This window comes from Pagrus pagrus (genome assembly GCF_965226575.1).
Source record: "Pagrus pagrus genome assembly, chromosome: 15".
NCBI classification, from domain to species: domain Eukaryota; kingdom Metazoa; phylum Chordata; class Actinopteri; order Spariformes; family Sparidae; genus Pagrus; species Pagrus pagrus.
Window position 1 is genome coordinate 1129270 of NC_140199.1, and position 17677 is coordinate 1146946.

General features: G+C 46.8%; 1 protein-coding gene across 3 annotated transcripts in view; it reads right to left on the reverse strand.

Moving 5' to 3' along the window:
- Nucleotides 1-339: 339 nt before the first annotated feature.
- Nucleotides 340-17677, reverse strand: part of LOC311270736 (echinoderm microtubule-associated protein-like 6) — a 63826-nt gene continuing 46488 nt past the window's right edge. The window contains exons 25-45 of one of the 3 annotated variants that reach the window (XM_084375864.1): nucleotides 17590-17677; nucleotides 17078-17166; nucleotides 16798-16974; nucleotides 16470-16704; nucleotides 15400-15526; nucleotides 13125-13139; nucleotides 9533-9611; nucleotides 9313-9442; nucleotides 8925-9023; nucleotides 7872-7892; nucleotides 7341-7514; nucleotides 6607-6815; nucleotides 6277-6434; nucleotides 6042-6156; nucleotides 5768-5956; nucleotides 5455-5627; nucleotides 5172-5334; nucleotides 4162-4265; nucleotides 3919-4072; nucleotides 3233-3333; nucleotides 340-2613 (exon numbers count right to left, since the gene is read on the reverse strand). The exon at nucleotides 17590-17677 is cut by the window's right edge and continues 44 nt beyond it. In XM_084375864.1, coding sequence (XP_084231990.1) covers nucleotides 2589-2613; nucleotides 3233-3333; nucleotides 3919-4072; nucleotides 4162-4265; nucleotides 5172-5334; nucleotides 5455-5627; nucleotides 5768-5956; nucleotides 6042-6156; nucleotides 6277-6434; nucleotides 6607-6815; nucleotides 7341-7514; nucleotides 7872-7892; nucleotides 8925-9023; nucleotides 9313-9442; nucleotides 9533-9611; nucleotides 13125-13139; nucleotides 15400-15526; nucleotides 16470-16704; nucleotides 16798-16974; nucleotides 17078-17166; nucleotides 17590-17677 — 2625 coding nt within the window. In that variant the 3' untranslated portion in view covers nucleotides 340-2588. Of the gene's footprint in view, nucleotides 2614-3232; nucleotides 3334-3918; nucleotides 4073-4161; nucleotides 4266-5171; nucleotides 5335-5454; nucleotides 5628-5767; nucleotides 5957-6041; nucleotides 6157-6276; nucleotides 6435-6606; nucleotides 6816-7340; nucleotides 7515-7871; nucleotides 7893-8924; nucleotides 9024-9312; nucleotides 9443-9532; nucleotides 9612-11769; nucleotides 11875-13124; nucleotides 13140-15399; nucleotides 15527-16469; nucleotides 16705-16797; nucleotides 16975-17077; nucleotides 17167-17589 lie in introns of those variants that run through there. The other 2 variants (XM_084375865.1, XM_084375866.1) reach the window with 2 other exon arrangements.

A 17677-nucleotide genomic window follows, 5' to 3' on the forward strand; every position in this document is an offset into this window, starting at 1 on the left:
TCCGTCGCTCTCAGAGGCTGAGTTCAGTCCTGGTCTCATGTCCACTTCAGATCCCCCCCAATGCAAAGTCCTGGTCCAGGCTAACTGGCCACTGGCTCAAGGGCTAACTGAGTCATAAGCTAATAAGCTAACGGTAGCTAGCTACAGCCAAGAAACGGTTGCCAGACAGCAGCAGTTGTTGGTGACGCAGATGAAATGCTGCCCTCTTTCCTTTTGGAGTGACATTTGAATTCTGGCCATATTTTACAGATTACAGCTTTATTGTCAGCCCGCCTCTCTGAGGATCGTCTATCATCTGACGTAACAGTTAAGATTCATTTCACTACTGAGCTGCTGCTGTGACCTTTGACCTTAAATCTATGAGTGAAGGGTCAAAACCTTCCATCTTTGTGTTTTTTTCAGGCTGTGATCTTTTTTTTAATTTTCAGACACTGAAGCAGTCGAGCCTCAGTGATTACTTCAGCGACCATCTCAGGAGATCGAGTGTGTCGACGGCGAACGAGTCAACAAATCAGACTGAACTGTTTTCATCTTCACACAAACAGACTCTTTAGACACTTTTCACAACAGTTAATATTCAACAGCTCATCCACACTGTAGATTAGGCATAAATAACATTTAGATATTTCTGTAAATGTTCCTCCTGACATCCTCAGATGTCCTGTGTTGTTTTTACGATCACGATGCTTTGGATGTTTCATGTCTCTAAAACAAAAAGCAGCAGCAAAGAAAATGTTGTTTTTTTTTGTTTCCTTTCATTGTGGATGAATAAAAGTTTGAACATTCTCAGTGTAGCACCAGACAGAGTACAAAATAAACTCAATTATGGATTAAATTAAAAAAAAATTCAGTGTATGAAATATCCCCCTCCCCCCCGATAATGAAGAAAACAAACAAACACAGGTAGAAAGATCCAGAAAGGCACTTAAGTGTGATGATATCCGACGACAGACACAGTAAAGGCTCTTTGAAATGAAAAGTGATTTGAAATCAAATGTCAAGTTTCTTTCTGAGTTTCAGACAAACTTCAGGACGTTTCTGCATCAGAGCATCTTCTCTCCCGGTCCAGACGTCCTGAGTGATCTACCAACAGTCTGATCAGATCACTTATGAACCAGTGTCTTACAGATTGTCCTTTAATGCTCCCGTCAGTTTAGTCTGTGATGAAATATTCTGTAAACGTAACTTTTTTCCCCTTGAATGTTTTTTTTTCCGATGGTGACCTGAACGCAGCATCAGCAGCTTTAATAAGACGTGTGTGAACAGTTGTGAATCCAGGAGTCAGATGTTTAAACGACACGAGGACAAGAACACAAACCAGTAAAGGAGTAAATCCATGAATGTCCAACTGGAACGACCGTCTTTGAACAGAGGAGGTGGCCTAAGACATGACTGATCACCCACCTACAATACTGTACTGAGCTCTCTCCACAGACAGCTTAACAACCATTCACACCTGGGCTCACCTGGCCTGGGCTCATCATCTTATCATTCGATCCTTCGCTGAATCACACTTTGTACCGTCTGACTATATTTCTACAGACGAGGATTCACTGTACAAACATCTCTCAGCTTTCTCACTTTTTTTCAGTCAGAATTCAGACTTAAATCTCAGAACACTGAAATTAAAGTTGACACGATACTAGAATTTCTAACTTTGTAAAATATTGATAGTGAACGCCATTTTCGATACCAAAGAGAAACTAGACGCGGTGTTGAGGATCTGAATAAAACAAAGCCGTGTGTGAGAGGCTGCGTCAATCTTTCATATTTGAGTTTTAAACATCTGACCCCGGACCGGAGGAAACACTGAGCTGCTTCAGATGCTTTTTCTTTGTTGAACTTTTCTTTCTGGCTCCAGATGGTCACATGATCAACGGATGAGCTGGAGGTGCAGCGTGTTCGTCATCTGAGACGCACCGACTGCAACAACGACCCCGTGCAAGGCCTTCTGGGTAGACATGACAGTGAGTGAATCCTCCCCTTAGCAGTGAGTCACATGACTTTTCTTTCAAAGCTGGTTGGCTTCTAACTGCACAGTCGTAAATCCAAAATAATTTTTTTAGAAAAAGTTTGCTTCCCAGTAAAGAGTCGGCAAATGACAGAAACAATACAAACATAAAAAGTGCTGACAGCGGCAGACGCTGGCGCCGTCCTGCATGTGTTTCACCAGAGCGAAGAGGATTCACTTTGGTCAGCTGTTGTTTTAACTTTATAGATAAATATGGATCGGATTGCTTTCTGGTTCAGAGCAAGAAAAACAATCAGTCAACGATTTCTTGTAAAAGTTGATGGTTCTTCAGGTTCTGTGCGTCTCTAACGGGTTCCTTCCCGTCATGTGATCCATCATGAAGCGTCTCAAGTGTCTGTAGTTTGAAGCCAACCAGAACAGAATCTGAACATCTCGTCACCGAGGTGGGCTTTGTGTTGAGTCTTCCTCCATCTCCGACTTTGAAAGGAAACCTGCTGTTTAACAAACTGCGGTGTGGAGACGTTCAGGTTGTGGGTTCGAGTCCCTCTGGATCCACTTGAGGTGTTGTTAAGGCGCTTTGGATAAAAGCGTCACCGGACGGCAGAAATCTGTGCGTTTACAGGCATTTCCACACAAACACGCTGCAACAGACAAACAGTTGTTAACACAGTTTGACTTTAGAAGCTGAACTGTGTCGCTGCTGCAGCTTCTGTCACCAAGACCACATTCTGGACTTTGTTCTTACAGGGTTCAGGTCGGGTACGGTCACCTCATTATATGTAACTTAGATGGACATGAACAATGCATTTTCGTTGTAACCTACACTTTACCTGTCTGTAATTAGGGTTAACAGGCAGGCTGCAACCATGGTAACAGCTGATTCATATTTTAAGACGCTCCAAATTATATGGAGATGTGAAAAATCAGACAAGTCGGCGCTGAAGTACAACGCCGAGTCGTTGCAATTGAGATGATACACCGTCTCGTCTAGTCACATCGGTGTGAACTGACAGTTTACAGTTTCAACCACTGAACAGGGTTTTATCTGCGTCCTGTTCGAGTCGGGTCGGACGTGTTTCAGGTTCAGGTCGGACTCGGTTACGACTCTCTCCGCACCCAAGAATGTGTGTCATCATGGTAAATGTGTTCCTGGAGACACTTACTGCAGCGAGAACGACCACAGAAGCTGTTCTAGAAACATGTTTCATGTTGTTGCCGTGTTTCAGGCGATCGTCTGTTATTGATCAGTGATCAGCTCACCTGCAGTCGTCTCCTCCTGTGCTGATCACGTGTTTGTCTTCATGGGAGAAGCGGATGTTGGTCACGTGAGCTGAGTGGCCGAGGTAGCGCTTGTGTTTGGCCTGGAGACAGAAATTCTCTTCACTAAACAAGAAAAAATCATCTTTTTCACTGTTATTCAAAAGGTGCTGTGCTTCTGCTTCTTGCTGATAGTATTTCTAAGCTCTCTGTTTGGCAGATAACAACAATCTTCACTCTGTCAAGTTTCAATCTGATGTCCAGAAAATGAATGTATACGAAATAGCCTAACGAGAGAAATCCTTGTGAGAAGTTGACATTTTTTAAAAAATTTTCTCAAATCAACGAGTTTATTCATGAACAGCTCCTTTGCACCTGATAAACTCTACCGATGCTACACAGCCATGACGGACAGATAAACCATCTAAAGCCACTTTTGTGCAATAAAACTATTCTTCAGTCTGATCCTGCAAACTTCTGTTAATCATCGAGCCAACGTCACATATTCAGCACGTTTAAACAAGTATTTGGTCTTTTCTAACATAAAAAGGAACTTTAATTAAACCAGTGTTTAACCATCTTATTTCCATACAACATCATACGTCTGTTGAGGTTACTCCACAATATCACTGCATCTGACCACCGAAACCACAGAATGAACACAGGAACAAAAACTTCTTGTGACTCACAAACTTCTCTGTGCAGGGGAAGTCGAACAGTTTGACGAGTCCGAAGTCGTCACCAGTGGCGACGTTCAGGCCGGCGTGAGACACACACGCACAGTTGACTTCAGCTTTGTCAGCATTTCGCGGCCAAATCCCCAAAACTTCATCTCCCAGAATGCTGAGGGGGAAACGACAAGAGGTGTATAAAATAAATAAAAAGCTGAAGGTGACAGTGTGTGTGTGTGTGTGTGTGTGTGTGTGTGTTACCTGGTCCAGGTTGCCCAGGTGATTCTGTCGATGATGGTCTGGTCACTCACCAACTTCCCTGAAGGAATCTCGAACACCTGTCGCTTATAGACTCCTGTGGACACCTGAACACACACACAGTCAGCAGTGTGTATATATGTGTGTATATACCTGTATATATGTGTGTATATACCTGTATATATGTGTGTGTATATCCCTGTATATATGTGTGTGTATACCTGTATATATACGTGTGTATATCCCTGTATATACCTGTATATATGTGTGTGTATATACCTGTATATATGTGTGTGTATACCTGTATATATGTGTGTGTATATCCCTGTATATATGTGTGTATATCCCTGTACATAGGTGTGTATATACCTGTATATATGTGTGTATATACCTGTATATATGTGTGTATATACCTGTATATATGTGTGTGTATATCCCTGTATATATGTGTGTGTATACCTGTATATATACGTGTGTATATCCCTGTATATAGGTGTGTATATACCTGTATATATGTGTGTGTATATCCCTGTATATATGTGTGTGTATACCTGTATATATACGTGTGTATATCCCTGTATATACCTGTATATATGTGTGTGTATATACCTGTATATATGTGTGTATATACCTGTATATATACGTGTGTATATACCTGTATATATGTGTGTGTATACCTGTATATATGTGTGTATATACCTGTATATATACGTGTGTATATACCTGTATATATGTGTGTGTGTATACCTGTATATATGTGTGTATATACCTGTATATATACGTGTGTATATACCTGTATATATGTGTGTATATACCTGTATATATGTGTGTATATACCTGTATATGTGTGTGTATATACCTGTATATGTGTGTGTGTATACCTGTATATGTGTGTATATACCTGTATATATGTGTGTGTATATACCTGTATATGTGTGTGTATATACCTGTATATATGTGTGTATATACCTGTATATGTGTGTATATACCTGTATATATGTGTGTGTATATACCTGTATATAACAGCTGTCAGCAGAGAAGTCGAGCTGCAGGATGAAAGCCGGGATGTCGCTGCAGTAAACCAGCCGGTTCAGACTCGGACCTCCGCTCACATCGTAAACATCCACCGTGCTCTCCACTGAACCGACCGCCAGCAGCCGCCGGTCTGGACTGAACCTGCACACACACAGAGGTCGCTTTTGTTTTCCCCCCGTTTGTTTTTGTTCATTTATTTGTGAATTTCATGACATGTTGTATATTTAGTGGCTGTTTTCTTTCTCTTTCTGTCTCTCCCACCTGATGTCCTGGATGGCGGCGCTGCGGTCTCGTTTCTTCGCCCACATCTTCAGCGAGTTGGCGAGGAGGAGGAGGAACTCGCCGTTCTTCATCCCCACCGCCAGCATCTCTCCGTCTGCGCTGTAGCTCACACAGCGGGCTGCGTGGCCGACACACACTTTGTTCAACAGCTTCTACAGAAAGAGACAAAAAGAAAATAACACTCATCCAATATCCTGGAGATGCGTCCAGTAACTTGGTACCATGCTACACCATGTTGGTGACAGTCTGGTGGTTGCATTGTGTGTGTGTGTGTGTGTGTGTGTGTGTGTACCTTGTCAGTGAGGTCCCACAGTCGGATGGTGGCGTCGTCGCTGGCGGTGATGCAGAGATCTTTAGCAGGATGAGCAGTCAGACCCCAGATTCCTCCCCGAGCGTGACTGTCCAGCAGCAGGTTGGACGCCGCGTTCTTCTCCCCGACCTCGATGATCTCCCCGTCCTTCGTCCCCACCAGGATCTTACCCTGAGGACGAAGAGAGGGGGCTGATGAGGAGGACAGAGGGAGGACGCCGACTGAGGGATGAAGACCACGATCAAAAGTTTCTCACCTTTCCTCTGCAGACGGATCGGACGCACTCCACCTGCTGTCCCGTCTCCAGCTGGAACGCTCGACAGCGTTTCATCTCCTGATCCCAGAGCTTCACCGCACCGCCCTCCTTCGTCCTGACACACACACACACACACACACACACACACACCATCATCACTCCTGCTGAAAACAGCTGAATCACGTCTTGTTTTTAAGAATCATTGAGCTCTGGGATGATGTCTGCTGTCACTCACGGCCTCTCCTTGCCGCCGGTGACGATGAGTCCGTCCCTCAGCGTGGTGTACATGGTGAAGACCGGCCCGGTGTGAGCCTTCGCCACCACCCTCAGCAGGTAGTGATCCCGCCACACGTACACGTCTCCGTTAATGGCTCCGGTGAACGTCAAGTTATTCTGCAAACACAATAACAGTAATTCAACGTACAGATAAACATGCAGGCTGATTTATGAGTCGTGTTGCTGCTGTAACTGCAAACTTCTTCACTTCAACACTGCTCGACTCTGCAGATAAGCTGAGCTATCGGATTTAAAACAACAGACATGAAACATCGAGCGGTGAACTCACGGCACCGAAGGCGACAGACAGCATCGTCTGCATCCTGCCGTCCTCCACCGTTCCCACCACGCCCTTCTTGTACATCAGAGCGCCGCCAGCTAGCGTCCAGAACTTCACATGTTTGATTCCCACCGACACGAACTGAGAGTCAGAGTCCGGACGAAACTCCACCACGAAGATCCGGTCCGGGTGTCCGGCTATACTGCACACCTTAGATCCTGCAGAGGAGACACTCGTGTTATTAAAGTCAATATTCTGTCCTGTTCTGATCCACACGACATCGTTCACATCTTATATTCACAACAACATTATGAACTTTTCCAGTGTGTGTAAGATGTAGTGGCATGGACATGACTTGGAATATAATATTCACGATGACGTTTTAATTACTGTCCATCCACAGAGGTCGCCATGTTGCACCGCCATGTTTCAAGCACTTCAAATGTTTTTCAACGTGTTCATACAAACGGTGAACATTTTATTTCTTCACTTTGTTGGACCGCTGCTCCAGCAGCACTACACCTGTGTTGAGATCCAATATTTTGTGGCAGTAATTTTTATGTGCTGACAAAAATTAGGACATTAAGAGACAAATAAAAGATCTCTAAATGTGACCTCTTCAAGCTCAAAAATATACAAATAATCATATAATCAGTCAATAGTGACTGAACTAGTAAATCAATCACAGCGTCTGATAATCTGACACATTGATCGTAGATGAAACTATTGAACATCGCTCTGACCTTCCTGCCAGCGCCACACAGTGATGGTGTGTTCAGGCTCCACTCCGACCGACAGCAGCAGCTTCCCCGTGGCGCTGAAGTTAACGTAGCTGACGCCTTTAGTGTGCGGACAGCGAAGGATGGACAGCGTCTGTTTACTCATCGCATCCCACACGTGGATGGTTGGCGTGGTGCCTGCAAGAAGATCACGAGACACGAGGAGAGAATATAAATCCAGTTTTACGATGTCAGGAGGACGACACAACGTCACAGAAAGTTGTTGGAGGTAAACCGAGCAGTCAGAGGGATCAATGCAGCCCACAAACACCCTGAGAACCAGACCGCCATCAGCACCAAGGACTGAGAGAGTCTCTGTTTAAAGATCACAGTTTAGTCCAGTCAAACAAAATGAGTTCTGTCTGAATCAGTGAGTATGATTTACTCCTGAGTCACTGAAAGTAACTAAAAGTCCCGTTGGACCACTCCTGCAGGTTGTCTCTGGGTTTCAGGGTGTCTGTCGTGGTGGGAGAGGCGGTGCGGTTTGGTTTTTACCTGGGAGTTCACTGACGTCACCTGAGGTGTGGTGAGAGCGATGGTGACAAATGAGGCCAGCCAAAACACACACATACATAAACAAAACAAAAAAACAGACAAAACCTGAAGTGAGTTGTTTCAAACGTCAGCCGTGACAGTAAAGAGAGATATTGATGGGCGACTCTCGCTGCTCAGACGAATGTGTTTATCTGCAGGAACTGTTTTATTTGTCTTGTTGTCTTCAGCAGAAACAAGCAGTGAACTCAGCGTTAACCAATCACCTTTTGAGTTGATATAATGTGTCACCTGATGACTCTCAGTCCAATCTTCTCTGTCTTTTAGCTCTCTTTTTGGTCTCCACCACTTCCTGAGGGAAGTATCTGCCTCTTTAGCTGCTAACTCCACTGTGTTCACCAGGTGGTCTATGAGCCTGTTCACAGCTGGTATTAACATCTGTCTACCTGTGATGTGATGTCACTTCCTGCTCTGTATGTAAATAAACCCGTCCATCACTGAGACAAACAGACTCCATGTTTCTACTCAAAGACAGAAAGAAGTTCATGCAGAACATTTGCTGAATTTACAAGAAGGAACAGATCAGTCAGAATCAGTCAGAGACAGAGTTTCACACAGTTTATAAAGTGTCTCCAGCTCAACAACTCTTAACAACTCAAGTCTGGGGACAACGGGGACAAAGAAGTAAACTATAATGTCTCTCTGGGGCTTCCCTGAAGACAGATTTTACATTTCCTGCTCCCCTAAAGTAACTGTAGACTGTAAATAAAACATCATATGCTCAAAAAGCACATTTACAACCCTGTATTTCACATTATGAATCTCACAACTGAGGCTCGATGTAAGATCGTGGTTTGTCCTTTTTAAAACAGTGTTTTCTGTTTCTGTCTCTCAGTGGACACAAAGTAAAGCAAGCAGGTTAAACATGAAGCAGAGGAGAGAAAAGCAGGACTCATTTAGTACAGAGGAGTTAGTAGAGAAACACACTGGCATGCAGAAACACACACACACACACACACACACACACACACACACACACACACACACTGAGTGTACCGATCTGTCCCGTGGCGATGACGTTTTTGTATTTCGGGTGCTGGTTGACGGTCAGAGAGAGGATGTCGTCAGTGTGCTCCAGGTAGAAACTCTGAGTTCCTGCAGCAGAGGAGGACACGTAAACACATCACTGTGAACTGAAAGGTTGCAGGTTCGATTCCCACTGCAGCAACTTCAAGTTTCTGTCTCCTTTCATTTTATACAATATATATATATATAAATCGATTTTAGTCACTTTAAGCATCAAAATCAAGCTAGTTCTAAGATAGTTACGCTGAAAAGTGTAGGTTTAATGTTGATGTTAATCTGCAGCGATGTTGTTGTCAGTCAGCGATAAAGACAAAAGGTCCAATGTGTGTATGATGTCTGTGTGCGTTGCCGTGGTTACCAGTGCTGAGACTGTGGACGATGGCGGTGGCGGCAGTGTGGTAGACGATATCTGTGCCGTCGTTGAGGTAGTGCAGGTTGTTGCGACAATCGTAGCCCCGAAAACCAAACACATGATCCAAAACCAGGTCCTGCGGAGACAGGAGACAGGAGAGACAGATGAACAGGAGGACAGACAGACAGACAGACTGAGAGGGAGACAGGTAGAGAGACAGGTGTACCTCCACTAGCCTCTTCTTCTTGGACACGTTGTTCTTCTGCAGCTTCTCCGGCTGCGGCGCCGCTCGACTCACCGGAGGCCTGAAAGATCAATTGGTCTGTTAATCAGTTAATCAATCAACTGATCATTCATATCCCAATGTGCTGAGGTCTGGAGGACAGACGGGTGGACAAACAGTCAGCGAGACAGTCTGCAGACAGACAGGTAGGACAGGTAGGACAGGTAGGACAGACACGATGCTTGTACTTCACGGATTAAAGTAGTCGTAGTAACTTGTAACTGGTAAAACAGAGTTAGAGCTTCAAACAGGAGATCATTAAATATGTGACGTAAAAACTCACACAGTCAGAACCCGAGAGCTCAGAACCAGAACCAGAACCATTCAAACATCTACAAACTCACACACACACACACACACACACACACACACACACACACACACACACACACACACACTGTGGAGGCACTGCACAGACAGTATAAGGTGGACGGACAGGTGGACAGGTGTTACCTGGATCCCCTGGACAGCAGAGGGACAGAACCAAGGTACAGAGCTTTAGAAAGCACACACACACACACACACACACACACACACACACACACACACACACACTCAGAGAAACTATAATGTGACTAGCAGTGGCTACAGCTACATGCTAACAAAATGCTAGCATGCTAACCAGTGCTTGTTTTTTAATGTTTGGGCTGTCAGGCTAACATGCTAGCATAGCTAATTGTGTTAAAGGGGCACTATGTAGTTTTGCAAAATCTGAATTTTGAATATTTACAATATTAACGAGTTAATAACACAAACTGTTTCCATCAGTGAATAAACGAGCTGCTCTCAGAGGAAAATAAGGTCCAGAACGCTGTCTGAAGCTAGAGAGGTGGCAGGGTCCGCCACATATAAACAAAGTAAAGCAGTATAAATTGAGTTTTTGTCCTTTAAGGTCAGTTTGTTTATTCAGTCATGAAGACAAAGAGTTTGTTTATTTAGTTTGTTTAAAATCAGCCAATGAGGATCTTCCTCTGCTCATTAACATTTCTCCACCAGAACCACAGACTGCTCCTTTAACAGGCTAACGTGCACGGGCAGTCTGAGTCGTGTTTCAGTCTCGGACCAGAACAAGCAGATGAGGTGAGTTCATGTTTCTGTCTGTTTTATGATGCTTGTTGAGCTTTATTCTGAAAGGACATCAGAGATGAAGATCTCCTCAGGAAGTGATGTCACACTGAACGCCATCAATCTCAGTTTCATGTCTTTGAGTTCAAATGGACCGAGTTCTGACCCTGACAGGGAGAATTCACCTCCTGCTGCTCCAAGTCTCTGGCGCCCCCCTGTGGAGGCGTCTGTCTGTCTCTTCAGTCTTTATCCTGCTGAGTCTGTCCCGATCCTCTCACATCACTGAGTCTGTCCCGGTCCTCTCACATCACTGAGTCTGTCCCGGTCCTCTCACATCACTGAGTCTGTCCCGGTCCTCTCACATCACTGAGTCTGTCCCGGTCCTCTAACATCACTGAGTCTGTCCCCGATCCTCTCACATCACTGAGTCTGTCCCGGTCCTCTCACATCACTGAGTCTGTCCCGGTCCTCTCACATCACTGAGTCTGTCCCCGATCCTCTCACATCACTGAGTCTGTCCCAATCCTATCACATCACTGAGTCTGTCCCGGTCCTCTCACATCACTGAGTCTGTCCCGGTCCTCTCACATCACTGAGTCTGTCCCGGTCCTCTCACATCACTGAGTCTGTCCCCGATCCTCTCACATCACTGAGTCTGTCCCGGTCCTCTCACATCACTGAGTCTGTCCCGGTCCTCTCACATCACTGAGTCTGTCCCCGATCCTCTCACATCACTGAGTCTGTCCCGGTCCTCTCACATCACTGAGTCTGTCCCGGTCCTCTCACATCACTGAGTCTGTCCCGGTCCTCTCACATCACTGAGTCTGTCCCGGTCCTCTCACATCACTGAGTCTGTCCCGGTCCTCTAACATCACTGAGTCTGTCCCCGATCCTCTCACATCACTGAGTCTGTCCCGGTCCTCTCACATCACTGAGTCTGTCCCGGTCCTCTAACATCACTGAGTCTGTCCCCGATCCTCTCACATCACTGAGTCTGTCCCCGATCCTCTCACATCACTGAGTCTGTCCCGGTCCTCTAACATCACTGAGTCTGTCCCGGTCCTCTCACATCACGTCCTCCGATCCAAAATGTCTCAGGAGCGATGAGTCACAGTGATGTCATCAGTCCAGCCTGGACCGAGCTTTACATGCCTCTGTTTGAGCGGCATGACGAGTGACAACAGGACAGAACCCAGGCTGTGGACCAGAACCACACACCTCTGAGGACACAACATGATGAAGGCTGAGGAGCAGGAGGAGGGGACACAGGAGGAGGAGACACAGGAGGAGGAGACACATGAGGAGGAGACACATGAGGAGGAGATACAGGAGGAGGAGACACAGGAGGAGGAGACACATGAGGAGGAGACAAAGGAGGAGGAGACACAGGAGGAGGAGACACAGGAGGAGGAGATACAGGAGGAGGAGACACAGGAGGAGGAGACACATGAGGAGGAGACACAGGAGGAGGAGACAAAGGAGGAGGAGACACACGAGGAGGAGACACAGGAGGAGGAGACACAGGAGGAGGAGACACATGAGGAGGAGACACAGTAGGAGGAGACACATGAGGAGGGGACACACGAGGAGGAGACACAGGAGGAGGAGACACATGAGGAGGGGACACACGAGGAGGAGACACAGGAGGAGGAGACACAGGAGGAGGAGACACAGGAGAAGGAGACACAGGAGGAGGAGACACACGAGGAGGAGACAAAGGAGGAGGAGACACAGGAGGAGGAGACACATGAGGAGGAGACACACGAGGAGGAGACACATGAGGAGGAGACACACGAGGAGGAGACACAGGAGGAGGAGACACAGGAGGAGGAGACACACGAGGAGGAGACAAAGGAGGAGGAGACACAGGAGGAGGAGACACATGAGGAGGAGACACACGAGGAGAGGAAGAGCAGGAGTCAGCTGAGTGTCTAAAAGAGGATGAGTGAAGACGAGATGAGAAACAGGACGAGACGATGAAGACGTTTGTCTGGCTGACTGGGACAGTGTCAGAATGAGGAGATGACCTGAAGGTTCTGGAGGATCGGGCCACTGCAGAAACACAAACATCTCAGAGTTCTGACTTCTCTTCACAGAACTGAAGAGCAGTCAGAACCGTGGTGGTCGGACCTCCTCTGTGTGACACTGATGTGACTGTTTCAGACTTTATTCTCTGAAGTTAATAAAGTGGTTTCAAAATGGCGTCACCGCTCATCAAGTACACAGTGACAGAACTTAGTACATGTTCTCCAACACAGTACTGAAGTGAAAGTACCACTAGTATTGTGCTTTTTACTCCACTACATTCGTCTGGCAGCTTTAGTTACTGTTAGGTGTTCAGAGTATTTTGGATACAGAAACTCTTCGTCTGTTCTGGGATCAGCTAACTGGATTTCCAGAAGCTCTGCAGATAAACACAGTTTATATAACTGAGTGTGACCCGTCGCCTGCAGTGTCAGCTCATACTTACTTGACAATGCCCTGCCTCCAGGGGTGCAAGTCAAGACACAACACACATATTAAGAGTCTCTACGAGACGGCCAGACAGCAGCAGCAGCACTCAGGAAGTAAGGGCACCAGGAAGGGACAAAAACAGGTGTGTTTGGGTTTCACTCCTTTCTGCCTTTTCCACTACAGGAACTTCAAGGAAGACTTTAAGGACAGTTCTGGTTCAGCTTTAATCCTAGCCCCGGGCTAATGGAGCTGCTAGCCCCGGGCTAATGGAGCTGCTAGCCCGGGCTAATGGAGCTGCTAGCCCCAGGCTAATGGAGCTGTTAGCCCGGGCTAATGGAGCTGTTAGCCCCGGGCTATTGGAGCTGTTATCCCCGGGCTAATGGAGCTGTTAGCCCCGGGCTAATGGAGCTGCTAGCCCCGGGCTAATGGAGCTGTTAGCCCCGGGCTAATGGAGCTGCTAGCCCTGGGCTAATGGAGCTGTTAGCCCGGGCTAATGGAGCTGTTAGCCCCAGGCTAATGGAGCTGCTAGCCCCGGGCTAATGGAGCTGTTAGCCCGGGCTAAGAAAGCGTTTACACTGGCTCATTCCAAAGGGGGCTAACCCAGACGACGTTAGCTTAGGTCTGCTGGTCCTGCTCCAGAGCAGGTTAGCCTGACTTTGTGGGGTTATTACCAGAAATTCAACTGACTGCAGGCCAAGAGACGCCAGTGTGAAACCAGGCTAACGGGACAGTCCAGTGTCCAGAAGTCCAGTGTGAACTGCACTGTTTTGTTTGGCCACTATGTCAAACTGTCCTCAAAGCCTGGCGCTCGTCCTCGGGGCTTGTAACAACAGATACGCTTAAAGTTACGGGTCGTTAAGTTCCTGTGATGGAAAAGAACGACTTCTGTGTCGAACGCTGCAAATTTACAAAAACATTCAGAATCTTCTTCCTCTTTTATCAAACATCTTGTGATTTTCACCAAAACAGGTGACGATGCAGCATAAGAAGAGCAGGGTGGGGACTGACTTTTAAAATGAAGTGTTTTGGTTTTCAGCTGTTCATCATGTTTCAGCTGCTCATCATGTTTCAGCTGCTCATCATGTTTCAGCAGACTTGTTCCTTCACAGGCCCTTTGTTGTTGAGTGTTGAAGACAGAAACTCATTGACACTGAAGTTCATCATGAAGGGAGCAGACAACATCCATCCATCATGCAGCAGCTCCACATGCAGAAACACACACAGCGACCACTGATGACACACACCAGCTCGTACACAGTCTCAGCGTCATGAAGTCAAATTAAAGAGAAATCACACTGAATATCAAGAACAGACTGTTTCTGAAGCTTTGAACTGTTTTACAGAGTTTAAAGTTTCACCAGCAGCTCAGACAAACAGAAAATACAAACCAGCAGAGAAAATCATCTCAGCTGCTTCTGACAGACGGTGACTGATCACACGATGGATCGTAGAGCTGCCATCAGATTCTTGTCTCCTGATTTGAACCCATCACGACGGTTCTGTTCTGATCCCGTCTGTTTTGATGCTTAGGCCTGGACTACACGTATATGGATATTTTTTTAAGTGGATATTTTCGTCCTCGTTTTAAAAAAACTAAATATCTCTGTCCACACGAAGAGGCAAAACTGAAAACGATCGCCTCTGAAGCCTGCAATGCCATGCCCGGCCGATAGGTGGCGATTAGCAAAATGTAAAATACCACAGAAGAAGAACGTTATGAGCATGCGCAGTCAAACGGCGCCAGTTAGGGTAAGAAGTTATGGCGAAGAAAACGAAAACAGAGTTGAAGTGGAGTTGTTGCACCAACGTTTCGTTCATGTGTAGCGCTGAGATGAGACCTAAAAGTGCAAAGCACACACAGATAGCCCGGTACATGTCGGCCATTGTTGTTGACAACCGTTTTGCTTCAATGTGCACGTATGAACGGCTTGTCACTAGGCGCTCGACGTCATCGCGTCAACACCAGCTCCGTTTAACATCGTACACGGATCCACTCGATCGGATATTTGATTTATTTCTCCACTTTTTTATCCGTTTAAAAATATCTGCGTGTATGTGGGTGAGATCGCCGTGTTCGTGTGGTTGAGAAGCCGACTGGACAGAAAAATGTGCGTTCAGGAATATATCGTATTCGTGTAGTCCCGGCCTAAAATATTAAGTTTTACATTATTACACTGTGCCAGAGGAGGGCGCCACCGTGCATGTTGTCTGGTGCAGCTGGTTCAACTGTTTAAAACAACCTGTTGTCATGGTGACGGTGTGTGTGTGTGTGTGTGTGTGTGTGTGCATACCTCTCCTCAGCAGACAGCTCCTTCAGCTGTTGGTGAGGTTTGGTTCCTCTCATCTCTCTGATGCTGCTGGCGTACATCTTAGTGGTGTAATCCACCGTCTTCTCGCGGGCAACGTCGCTGTCATAGCCTTCACACACACACACACACACACACACACACACACACACACACACACACACACACACACACACATAAATCAGAGTTCTGCAGACTGACCCAGTCCGTTTTGTGGCTCCAAACTGTTTTCAAATCTAATAAGAACATTTTCTCTGTGTTCGTTTCCTGTCGTCTGCTCGGCTGTGACGTCCACTGGGATGGATCCAGGAGCTCCAGGAGGAGCGTCATGTATCAAAACATCGTCACGTGATGCACCGCGGCCCAAAAAGACTTCATCCTATAAGCTAACATTGTAAAAGAAGCATCTGTTAAACGGTGGATACAGAGACAGAGACAGAGACATGACTCCTCTCACCGTCATAATTTTAGCTGTTCATCCGATAACAATCAGAAAGTCTGGAAGACATTAAATGATCTTATCCACATTCAGGTGAGCCGGGTTTAAACCGGAAGTTAGCCGGCTCGGTCGGTGGAAGTCTCGGCTGTGCTCGCTCTGTGGACCGAACAACGCGGGAGATCTGAGTGTTTTCATCCAGGGAAGTGGAGTTGTATCTTCACAGGGCTCCGCCTCCGACGCTGCGTCCAGATTTAATGTAACGTCCTTGCTTGGACGGTCACAGTGTGATGGCGTCCTGCTCTGCGCTGCATGTGGCCAGAACATTTTCACTTCCCGGGTATAAAAACACTCAGATCTTCCGTGTTGTGCGGCTTGTAGAGCGTTTACAGTAGAGACCTCACCTGACCTCACCTGACCTCACCTGACCTCACCTGACCTCACCTGACCTCACCTGACTTCCTCCTTTTCTCTCCGTCATAATAAGGTCTTAGTCACTTGAACGTTAACATCTCATTTTAAGGCTCTTTGTGAAACAACATGTGTCCTGAAGGGACCGTCTCCACGGCGACTGAAGAGAAACTCTTCATTGTTTAAATCAAACCGCGGACACGCCCACCTCCGTCCTCCTCGATGTCGTCGTCAGACTCCTCGCTGTCCACCAGCGGTCGGTTGTCGCGACACAAAGGCCCGTCCCCCTCCACGCTGACTCCGCCTCCTCGCTCCCTCGCCCAGATCATCAGGGCGGTGTCGGCCCCGCCCACCGTCAGCAGGGTGGAGTCGTCCTGAGCCCAGCGGACGTTGGTCACCTGGGCGCTGTGGCCCACGTAACGCTTAAAACGAGCGTACTGACCCTGAAGCAGGAAAGAAAAACACCACCTCATGTTTCTTATCTCATGTTTGTCTGATAATATCTGGTGCTGAACAGGAACCGGTGACCGTCGTACTCGAACAGGGTAGCCGAACAGTTTGAGGAAGCCGAAGTCGTCTCCGGTGGCGAGCAGCGTTTGGTCTCTGGTGAGCGACGCGGCGTTGATGTCGGTGATGTCGCTGTGCGTCGGCCATATTCCATCACAGCTGGAGCCCAGAACACAGGTCCAGCTGGACCACTCGATCCGCTCCAGCTACACAGACACACAACAACATCACACACACTGTTACAGGTTAAGGAACAGATAAAGGGACACACACACACACACACACACACACACACACACACACACTGACCTCAGAGTTTCTGATGGTTTGTCTTTTTCCTCTCGGAGCTTCGTAGAACAGCTGTTCTTTGGCTCCTGTGTTCACCTGAAGCAGTTTACCTGCAACACAATCAGGTTCATGACGGTTAAACTGATCGTCACCTCGACACGCTGCTCCCACAGGTCTGATGTTACCGAGGCCGTCCACTTCATCACCTCCACCTGCTCTACTGTGACGAGCCGTCCACACCGAGAACAATCATTACAACGATAACGATGAGCGTAATCACCAAGCTGAGGAAGACGGATTGTGACGACCTGTTTCTGCTGAAAGTTACAGAGAAACTTTTCAAACCCTGAGAGGAGTCAGGAGAGTCTCTGCTAGCAGAGCCGTCGTCTTCTGAAGACAATGAGACTCATTATACTGCAAATATGAGTCAAGATCAATTATCCAGACAATCGTCGGAGCTAACTGATGTTTAATAAGCATTCAATATGCTGTATAAATAACCAGGGAGAGAGAGAGAGAGAGCTGCGTGTTACCTCGAGCGTCCCAGTCGATGTGTGTGATGTAGCTGGACGCTCCTCTGCAGATCCCCACTCTCTTACTGGTCAGCACGTTGTAGATGTC